The sequence below is a fragment of the Temnothorax curvispinosus genome, unplaced genomic scaffold (genome assembly GCF_003070985.1).
Source record: "Temnothorax curvispinosus isolate PA1 unplaced genomic scaffold, ASM307098v1 QBEX01015019.1, whole genome shotgun sequence".
In the NCBI taxonomy this organism is placed as follows: domain Eukaryota; kingdom Metazoa; phylum Arthropoda; class Insecta; order Hymenoptera; family Formicidae; genus Temnothorax; species Temnothorax curvispinosus.
In genome coordinates, this window is record NW_020224799.1 from 7,124 (window position 1) to 18,139 (window position 11,016).

At 31.0% G+C, this 11,016-nt stretch overlaps 3 protein-coding genes across 3 annotated transcripts; 1 reads left to right on the forward strand and 2 right to left on the reverse strand.

Annotated features, from left to right (window-relative positions):
- Window positions 1–1,067: 1,067 nt before the first annotated feature.
- On the reverse strand, window positions 1,068–3,440 carry LOC112465259 (vesicular glutamate transporter 2-like). Its single transcript, XM_025032733.1, has 2 exons — window positions 3,353–3,440; window positions 1,068–3,141 (listed from the first exon to the last, which is right to left on the reverse strand). Exons 1-2 carry the CDS (start codon window positions 3,419–3,421, stop codon window positions 2,920–2,922), a joined length of 291 nt encoding a protein of 96 aa, XP_024888501.1. The 5' UTR covers window positions 3,422–3,440; the 3' UTR covers window positions 1,068–2,919.
- A 9-nt stretch (window positions 3,441–3,449) lies between these two features.
- Window positions 3,450–4,686, forward strand: LOC112465258 (protein ALP1-like). Its single transcript, XM_025032732.1, has 3 exons — window positions 3,450–3,613; window positions 3,717–3,816; window positions 4,149–4,686. Exons 1-3 carry the CDS (start codon window positions 3,456–3,458, stop codon window positions 4,605–4,607), a joined length of 717 nt encoding a protein of 238 aa, XP_024888500.1. The 5' UTR covers window positions 3,450–3,455; the 3' UTR covers window positions 4,608–4,686.
- Window positions 4,687–4,786: 100 nt separating this feature from the next.
- LOC112465257 lies at window positions 4,787–7,189 on the reverse strand. The gene is made up of 4 exons (XM_025032730.1): window positions 6,712–7,189; window positions 6,302–6,423; window positions 5,758–6,092; window positions 4,787–5,518 (listed from the first exon to the last, which is right to left on the reverse strand). The coding sequence occupies exons 3-4, from the start codon at window positions 6,043–6,045 to the stop codon at window positions 5,372–5,374; spliced, it is 435 nt and encodes a 144-aa protein (XP_024888498.1). The 5' UTR covers window positions 6,046–6,092; window positions 6,302–6,423; window positions 6,712–7,189; the 3' UTR covers window positions 4,787–5,371.
- Window positions 7,190–11,016: the final 3,827 nt, after the last annotated feature.

Here is an 11,016-nt window from a genome sequence, read left to right on the forward strand (position 1 = left end):
CAAAACAGTTATACTGTTACATGTATCACATCTTTTTTAGAAATACATGTCACTTGAGTTAAGTTAGGTAATATAATTTTGTGAAGAAGAAATAAAGTTACCACTTAGGTTGGATTTTTGAATTTAAAAAATACATTGCGTGTACTTGACGCCTTTTTTACCTTTTTTTGAAAAAAATAATTTTGTACTGATTTTAATTACATGTAAAGACTATTCGATCTTTACGTTTAAAAACGTCTTTTCGTCTGGTTACTTGAACGGCATTCCTAACGCAACACGATGCGATGAACTATATAGCTGCAGTTTGTTTATCGCCGTTTATACAGTTAAATCGGCGATGATACGACATTGAAAACTAATGCTCTGGATAGTGCTCAAGGTATTGAGCCTCCATTTCAGCCTCCAATTTGTCCGCGAAAATTCGTGCATAAATCATGTAAATGAACAAATCAAATAATCAATCAAGTAGTATTACCACCGCTAGCATTGCACCATGACAAAAGTTATTTCGAAATTCTGATGCAAAAAATTATCTTCGAGAGCGTTTCCATTTTAAATTACAGATATTAAAGATCACGTTTTGCACTCGTGTTTTTCGTTTTAACACTTATATTTACACTTGACAACACAGGAGCGTTATTTGTTTAATAAAATTATACAATAAATGAGAAATATATGATTTGCAATATAAAAAAATGCACATTATTAAGCCTAAACCAATGTCATAGATAATAATCCATCAATAATATATTAATATTAACGGTAAAGTTTGCACTAGACTGAGAGTCGATAAATTTAGAGCTGTTTCCTGCTCGATTTTTATCAAAATCTCGGGGACAGATATAATAATAAAAATCAATGGAAATGAATTTTACATATAATCGTTATGCACTTTTAAGATAAGGATTTTAAGATAAGGAAACTAATTTTAATATACAAAAAAGTATACATAATACATTTTTCTTAGAAATTTAGATGACATGAATAAAAAAGAACATGCATAATTGTATTAGATTGACCTGTTTTTTTTTTATTAGTTAGTCTAAAAACCAAGAAAATCAACAGACTTAATTAATTAAAATTTAATAAATAATAAATTTTACCACTTGTGGATACATAACATTCTTTATTACTATGTAATGAAATCGCACAAAATATATTCGATTATTCCTTACATGTGTAAATCCGCTATATTTCACTATGTAAAATTCATAAAACAAATGCTGTCATGACTTAATCATAAAAATAATATAAAGAAAAAGATATGAAAAGTGAAATGATTTGAAAAGATATACGTATTATTGTGTAAATAAAAGTATGCACGTCTGCACAACTTAACAATCAATAATATTACGGCGCACATAAATTTGCGCTATGATTTAATTTACTTTAAAACAGCGAGTTGTAATGTTCATGTATCATTTTTTACAATTCACACGCGCAACAAATATTATTGCTAAATACTTGCTTCACATAGATCTTAAAGTAATTCGTAGTAACATTATTATTGACAGCACGATGAACATTACGTCGAAAATTCGACTTGAACAATAATCATCTTTTCTAAAATAAAAAAAGAAAATGTAGGAACAACACATTTAGCATCTCTTATTTTCCTATAGTGCGGACGTACAATTTCTAATGTACAATTGTACAAGTAACACTTCTCACGATCTACGTAATATATTTCTTCTCCACTTATTCACGAGCGCAATGTCTTTCTTTGGAAGCAAAGGATTCGATCGCTTGACATTGTCGCCTTTCTCACGAATGCACCTCATAAATGAAAATTAGAAGATGAGTTGCTTTTATCGCTACAACTACACATTATTTGTACACAGTTGAGCGCTCGTAAACGACGGGAAGGGTACATAAAGATTTCTTGTTATACGCGACCAATGGGGTTCAAGTAATTATTGCATAAAGCGAGATTTTTCGTATTTAAGTATTTGAGATGCCCTTTGAAATGGTACATGATTTATAGTCTCAGAAAATCGAGATTATAGGTCAAGTACCGCGGTTAAACTGTTGTGCGTAAATTACTGCCAATATTTATCACAGTTATGAAATCACCTCGCAAAGGGTTCATTACGTATAGCAAGAAATATATAACGATTTAAATATACCTATCGTAATGCATTTATAATATCGAGTAACCTCGAGCGTTTATTGGCCTGAAGACAGTGCCAAGGTTCCTCAACCTAGCATTAGATGCATATATCGACAGTTTTGTCGAGTGTTTAATGAGAGCAACATACGTGTACTTTGGCACGAAATAAGAAATGCACTACCGAGTATTCTTACATTTTGCCGATACATTACATTGTTTGAATACCACGTTCTATAGTTCCCCCGGGTATTAACTGATCACGACCGTGACACACTCAAATGTATGAATGACAAAAGCGTAATATCATATAAATACTTAAATAATCGAGACAATACAAACGCTTGAAAATTACGTAAAATGTATAAAATCTAAGTTTCAGCTTTCACAGTCTTATATAGTAACAGTAAAAAAAGAGAGTGAAAAAATACCTCCGTGTCTAAAAAAAGTAAATCGAATTAAGACGAAAGATATGTCGTGATATTCTAGCAACGTGTATCTGTAACTGGAGCACGAATATTTTAAATATATTATAATATAATTGAATATTTTATATCGAATATTCCGTACATCCATTTCAATTCTCCCGTTCCAAATTTCAATGTACTAATAATAATCTAGCGATTATCTTTCTACAAATTAACAATTAGAAGCTGTACAAACGTTGGTCTGTAATCGTATATAAAGTATGACATTTTAACAGAGATCAAATTTTGCAATTTCAGATGCACTCTCTTCCCAACATTGAACTATTAATTTTTGTACAGACATGAATACACACATTTTTTTATTTTATTTCATTTCCTAAATCACTAGAGACGTTCATTTTCCTCGGCTTCCGTATTATCCGCATCATCTTTCTTCGTCGTTTCGTTTATCTGCATCTCCTCTTCGGAAAGCGTGGGCACTTTTACCTGACTCGAATCGTTCCATGGTTGAATTTCCGCAGATCCGAATAGCCAAAAGAGGACTGTTGCCGATATAAACACTACCGCCGATATCCAAAACATTACACGCCATTCTTCCACGCCGTTCTATAAAACATAATATATTAGAGAATATAAGTAAAATGTAATATAAAAAGTATCTACAGTTATGTATAATAACAAAATAAATGCATAAAAATATGAAGAATATATAAAATTATTTTATGTACACTTTTTCCTCAAATAGTTGCAATTTCAAAGGCTAGAAAATTTCTTTATGTTTTCAACGTAATTTTGATGTAGAAAAGTAATAACATACTTTTTCATTAGTCAAAGCGCCAATAATAGGTGGAATGATGAATCCGGGGAAACTGCCAAATGTATTCATAATTCCGTATAAGGAACCGGCATAATATATTGCAATGCAATTTGAAAACATCTCTCATATCCCTCAAATACTTGGTTGCATCGATAGAACACATATACCTATTACAGTACCAGAAGAAGGTTATAGAGATTTTGTAAATAGAAAAGGATGGACATCTTACAATGTTCAAGCAATAGTTGATCATAATGGAAGGTAATTGAAAGATATGATACAAATATACATATTAATAAGAAAATGTCTATTCTGAAAATGTATACAAATAACTGTCTATTTACATTTACAATATTATTTACAGATTTCGTAATGTCTTTGCCAAGCACCCTGGTAGTGTTCATGATGCTGCAGTTTTCAAAGATAGTACATTATACAAACACTCACAAGAAATAATACCACAGGTTTTTATCTTTGTTATTTATAAATTATGTATTTGATTCTTGTCAGTAGAATCGACTTTGAAATGAATTTTGACTGATTATTTCACTTAGTGCCTATTTTGACAAGTCTACTCATATCGATATAAATTTTTTTTCTTATCTGTACATTTTGGAACTGATAAATTGTAGATAATAATATATAATTCAATTTAAATAACTGTAAACTATTTGTCATATTTGTTATTAATTATATATGTTTGTATATATATATATATATATATATATATATATATATATATATTTATATATATGAGACTGATTTATTTTTTTTTTTAACTTTTATTTTGTTATAGATGGAAAAACATGTAAACGGCCAAGGAATACCTTTCATGATAGTTGGAGATCCAGCCTATCCACTTCTGCCATGGTTAATAAAGAGTTATTCTGATTCACTTTCACCTGAAGAAGAATCATTTAATGTCTACCTCAATTCCGCAAGGGTTTCAGTGGAAATGGCATTTGGAAGACTGAAAGCTAGATGGAGAATATTACAGAAAAAAGTTGATTGTAACTATAAATTTGTACCTCAAGTTATAGTTGCATGTTGTGTGCTGCACAATTTTTGTGAAGACAATAAAGACAGATTTCTTCAAGAGTGGTTGCAACCGGTTATTGAATTAGATGAAGTATTTGTACAACCAAGACAACAAATAAATTGTGAACGAGACAATATACGTTCTACTATTATACGAGAATGTCTAAAAGATTACTTAGCCGCAAACTTTCCTCTTCGAAAAACACTATTAAGATAAACAATTGTCTTTGATGTATTATAAAACGGAATTACTTTGTCTGTTGAAGTTCTACTCTTAGCTAATGTGTGTTAATAAATATGTGTATATGTATATATAATAAATGTAAATATTAATCAATACTTCTATTTATTTATGTAACATTTTTTATATTATTTAATATTTTTTATATGCATTTGAACAGGTTTAAATTTTAATAACATTTTACCTTATTGTATCTAAATGTCTTGTACTAAACTTAATATTTATAATACTTTGATTTCACAGTACATTAGTTTTAAACTAAATATATTTTATAACACTTTGGTTCATCTTATAATATATATACTTATATTCTTACTTATAGTTATCTTATGCCTACTTATAATTATATATAGTTATATATGTATAAGGGAAAGGTATCAATACCCGAACACTTAAGCATAGGAAATGTACCAATACCCGAACATGTATCTGTGTCTGGATACGTTTTAAAAAATATAAATTCATGAAAATAAACGTTTGGATATTATAACTAAAGTTTCAAACTACAAAAAAAAAATACTTTTATCTTTGAAATTAACTCGCGTTATAATTATAAATAATAAAGGTATTCGGATATAGGTACATGTTCGGGTATTGGTACCGTTCCCTTATTCTTTGGTTTCAGTACATTAAAATTTTAAACTTAACATGTTTTATAACACTTTTTTGTTCATATAATATATCCATGGCACTTATATATACTTTTATTTTTGTATTGCTCAGTATGTTTCAAAAAATTTTCATGCCTTTGAATTGTCGTTGTTGTTCTCCTCAGTAATGGTAGAAGATGTGAATGTTGACACCATTGGTCTATTGGTAGAAGATGTGGATGTTGACGCCATTGATTTATTTATTTGGCTTGACCCAATGATACTTCCTTCTTTTATCTATTAAACAAGATGTTATATTATGTAAGTAATTAATATATATTACTATAAAACGTGATTTATATCCGTAAACTTAACGAATTCAACTGTAATGGTTTAGAAGAGAAACGGTCAATTTTGTCAGATTTAACGGAATTAACCAATTCCTTCCTCAATCTTTACGATTAAATTTGTCAAGTTTGCGGATGCTGCTTACGCAAATGTCGCTTAACACAGGACTAATTTTATTATAAACATACTGGAATAATTTTGACATTTTGTGGCAACTTATAGTTTGGTGATATTCCATAATTTTGAGGCATAAGAAAATTTTGTGGCATTCCATAATTTGATGGAGAAGCTTGAGAATTTATTACTTGCAACGCTTGCACAAAAGATTGCATCTGTTCTCTTTGAAATGCATGCTCCTTCTCTATTATTTCGTTCTCCCATAATCTTTGGTTTTCCATTTCAACTTTTATCATCTCTTTCTGCATGTCATTTTGTTTTACAATAATATCTGATAAAAGTTGTTGTTGTGATAGCATCAGATTCTCTGTATACTTGTCTAGAATAGTTTCGTAGCTTTTTCTACCTGTAATGTTGTTATAACTATATTAATACTTATATTTATCTGCTAATATCAATATTACATAACATTGATGTACAATAATCTATATATATTATATGATGTAGAATTTTATCAACGATATATGTATGTACATTATACATTTAAAGTTGGTATTACATTAAAATTGCAGCTAATTGACCAGAAACATCTGATATTATTTAATAGCGTTATACCTGAAAGCAATCCACGTTTCTTTTTTCTAGGAGGTTCATATTGCTGATAGTTGAACTAGACTCGCTTTCTTCTGGGATGTCACTGTCATTTATAGTTAAACAATCCTCTGTATATTCACATGCTGAAATCATATTCAATTAATTATTTCTTTATTTTAATAATGATTATGTACACTATCGAACGTTTCAGGAGTAGGATTCTGAGTGGATGTTATACTACGTTAACTAAGTTTTATGTTTTACTTTCTTTTATTTATTAGTTTTTATTACAGATTTTGAAACAGAAAAAAATGTACTTTGTATCATCTAGGCTTTGAGTACAAATTCAAAGATAAAAAAATTCAAGAATTTAAAGCATTTCACATAAATTAGCTAATTTCATTTATATATAAATTAATTATGATAATTACATGATTCATTTTGAACATTAGCAGTGTCGATTCCTGAAAAATCGTTAAGAACTTGCACATTTGGCCGAGTACTATACAAAATGTCTAATTGTTCATAAAATGGACAGGTTTTTTTTGCTGCACCACTAACATTATTTTCACGTTTACATTTATATAATAAGCTAGTTTTAAATTTTTTAACTTTAATTTCATCTGTTGGGCCGTTTTAGAAAAACCTTTTTTTTCCATATCTTCTACTAATAAGTTGAAAATATCTACATGTTTATGTTTTTTTCCGTCCATTAATGCAATTATTTGTCTGTCAGTACATAACTCTAAAAATGTTCGGGTTTCTTCCTCTCCCCAATTCAATCCTTTTTTACAAGACATTTTTACGTAATTACAGAGCTACAAGTCACAAGTAACCGGTTTTTAGCATTGAGGTTATGCTCAATACTAAATTCCCTCCAAACTGAGTTTCATGCGTTTACATCGTCATTTGTATCGCGTCATGACCGTCGCGGTCATTTGTATCATTTGGTACGCGTATCAGTTTAGTACGATACTCCTATTTAATACGCTCGTACCAAATTGATTCGGCAGTGTTTACATCGTGCGTACTAAATATTTAGTACGAATTTGGTACAAATATAGTACCTGATACGCGTATCAAATGCACGATGTAAACTAGGTCAGAGAGACAAAGAGAGAGACAGAGAGAAAGAGAGAGAGAAAGAGAGAGAGAGAGAGAGAGAGAGAAAAGGAGAGAAAGACGTCACATCATAAGACGTCTTGAAGATGTACCGTCTTAATGACGTCCTTAAGACGTCATTTGTCTTGATTTGAGATATGTATATTGTCTGGATACCACATTTTTTAAAAATCAAAAGGATATAATAAAAAGAGAGGAGTCAGCATAAAGTCTGTTTTAAGTCATCTAAGATCAAGATTTCAATCGTGATAAAAAATCAGTAAATTTAGTCGATGTGGGATCATAATGCAGACTATATTTTGACTTTTCTGTTCCCCTTAAGACTTGGGATGAACATGTGTGCAATGTGGTAATATAATTTTTTTATTTTATGTGCACAATAATATTATGTGTGCAATGTCCCACACAGCACACTTTATCTGAGGGACGTCCTACAGATAAAGTGGGATATCTCAATAACCGGTGGATATCCAGTGGATATTTAATATCCGGTGGATATCCAGTGGATATTTAATATCCGGTGGATATTCAGTGGATGCACAAATGTCCCTCAAAATATCCTGTGCTGTGTGGGGTGTATGTGCGCAATAACGTTATGTGTGCAAAGTGTTAATATGATTTTCTTATTTTATATGCGCAATAATATTATGTGTGCAATGTGTATGTGCGTAAATAATGTCATGTGTGCAAAGTGTATGTGCGCAATAATGTTATGTGTGCAAAGTGTATGTGTGCAATACGTTGTGCGCAATGTGCTAGAATATGATTTTCTTATTTTATGTGCGCAATGTGTATGTGCATGCGCAATAATGTCATGTGTGCAAAGTGTATGTGCGCAATAACGTTATGTGTGCAATGTGCTAATATGATTTTCTTATTTTATGTGTGCAATAATATTATGTGTGCAATACGTTATGTGTGCAATGTGCTAATATGATTTTATTATTTTATGTGCGCAATAATATTATGTGTGCAATGTGTATGTGCGCAATAATGTCATGTGTGCAATGTGTTTGGCCGTACGTGTGCGCAAACGTACGTTCGTATATTTTTAACTATTACATGTGCGCAATAATGCTTGTAGGCAATCGCTCTGTAGGCAATCGGGAATGTCGGCAAACGAAGCTGTAGGCAAAATGTTGTGGGCAAACGAAGCTGTTGGCAATCGGGATTGTAGGCAAATGGGACCCCCCAAATATTATAGGTCGCTGTAGTCGATTTGAACGGAGATTTTGTACCCTTGATCACCAATCTTCGTGATACTGGCATCGGCAAATTCTTCGGGGCGAGCTTGGCTAGAGCGGTGATTTAAACAACGACGATCTGCATGATCTTGTAGTCGGAGCTCCGCATTGGGAGAACGATAACGGCAGAATCCACATACAGGGTGTTCCTTACGAATATAACTACATTTTATTTTTATTTATGGGTTGTTGACGATTAGACTTAAGATAATTGCGAAATATTATACTGAAGAAAGTCTAAACTAAGACCGAAATACGATACATTTAAATTGTATTTTGTTTTAAATTATTAAATGTGTTATTATTTATTTGCCGCAACAGTGACATAACTAAAAAATTGTGATTTTTCAGGAGACACGTTTTAAAGTTTTGAGTTGTTATACTTTCTATGAGAATTTTAAAATGCCGTATTGACAAGTTACTCTTTTTGCAACTTTTACGATGTTCAGTACAGTATTGCAACCTACATAATTCATTAAATGATATGGCACAATAGCGACACAACTGTTCTCTCGGGTGAGTTCGTGAAACCGATTTAACTGTGAATAGTACGTGTAACAACATTTTTTCCCTGTACGAATAACTCAAAAAGAGCGATTTTTGAGTTTTGTCATTGTTGCAGCAAATGAGCGACTTATTATTCGCTATAAAATCGGCGTTTTGCTCTCATTTACCTTAAGTTTAAAATTGTACATCTGAAAAGCGTTATTCTTGACTTAAGATAAATTGTTTTCTCATAAAGGAAGAAATCTTTCTTTATTTTTTAATACGCTTTACGTATTTTCTTTTAAGCATAAGATTATTTAAATATCTAATTGTTATTTCTCTTAAAAAATTTATTACTTCTGAGTAACTAGGTGAATCTCGTAGAAAGATTGAATAAGTGCTATGTTTCAAAATTTAATTTTAATTAACGCAGAGATATCTAACAAAACGGATTGTTTAGAAAATAATTTTTGTAAAATACACAGTTTATTTTTTTGTATTTGTTTAAATCTTTATGTGTTGAAGATGGTTTATGTCTTGGCGAGAGTTCACCGAAATTTTCTGTAAGAAGGTACTTCTGACAGAAGTAACATGTAATTCTTAGTGCAAGAAAAAATTATTTCTATTATTACGATGCGTAAGAATATTTCCACGCGACGCGCGCGCGAAGACGCAGCAACGCCGCGGACGGGCCGCGCGCCGCCGCCGCGTAGCGTTGACGTAGCGGTGGAGCGCTCACGCACACTACCAGGCGCGGGGCTCACTGACGTGCGCCCGGCTAAAGGTCGGCACTGATTGGATTGACTTTACTCAATAATTACAGCTTGGTAAAGCATTATAGAAGAAAATGGTTCGGGACTTTTTGACTCAATTTTTGATCAGGAATAACGCTATGTAGTTAGTGCGCGGTCTTTAAGGAACCCTGTATATCTGGATAGCTCGATCGAGGGTAAATTTTATATTATTGTACAAACTAGAGAACTCTCTCTAACAAGTTATAATACTTTATCAATTTTCAACTAAATCGATTAATCTCGGCCTAGCCAGTAGATTGTCGGTAGAAAAACGTACAGAATTGTTATCATCATTTCGTTACTATGTAAATGAAATATATCATTTAAATGATTACTAAACGGTAGATTCTGCTTAGTTTCTGCAGTCAATCTGCCATTATATTCTGTTAGCAAATTCTGTTAAAATTTGTAGCAGCTTCAAAATCTGCTCTTGACAGATTTGGCTATCGTCTCAGAAATTTTTGAAATAAACGATATGATAGAAAAAAAGAAAGACATATTCTTGTTACCTTTCCAAAAACCTTTCCTAAACATTTTGTAAAAAAAGTAACAATATTTTACAAAATCTTTATCATAATAATTTAATAAATATTTAATAATACGTACCATAATATTTACAATAAACATTTTTATAATATTTATAATAAATATTTATCATCTGTTCAATCTAAGACTACAAAAATATTTATAAAATATTTTGATAAATATTTATAAAATATTCAAATAATTATTATAAATATTTTGTACATATTTTATAAATATTGTGTGCTATTTGGGTAGTAAGTCGCGTATATATAGTCATAAGTTATAAGTCTCGCATTGTAGTCCGTAAGAATTTTATCGGCCAGTGTCGTTAAAGCTATGTGGCTTTCCATAGCCTTTACGCAGGGAATCAATTTCATAGAAATACAGCAAGTGATACAGGTACGTGTACATTAATTTGGCTTTGAATGCGTTCTACTTAACGCTCACAACGCTCATATATAAGGATCATTCGTCCCAGTAAGCAAAAAATCATTATTACAATGTTATTGCAACGATATTCTAGAACTTGTAATGTTGTTAAATATGTAGTTCTTAATGTTGTATA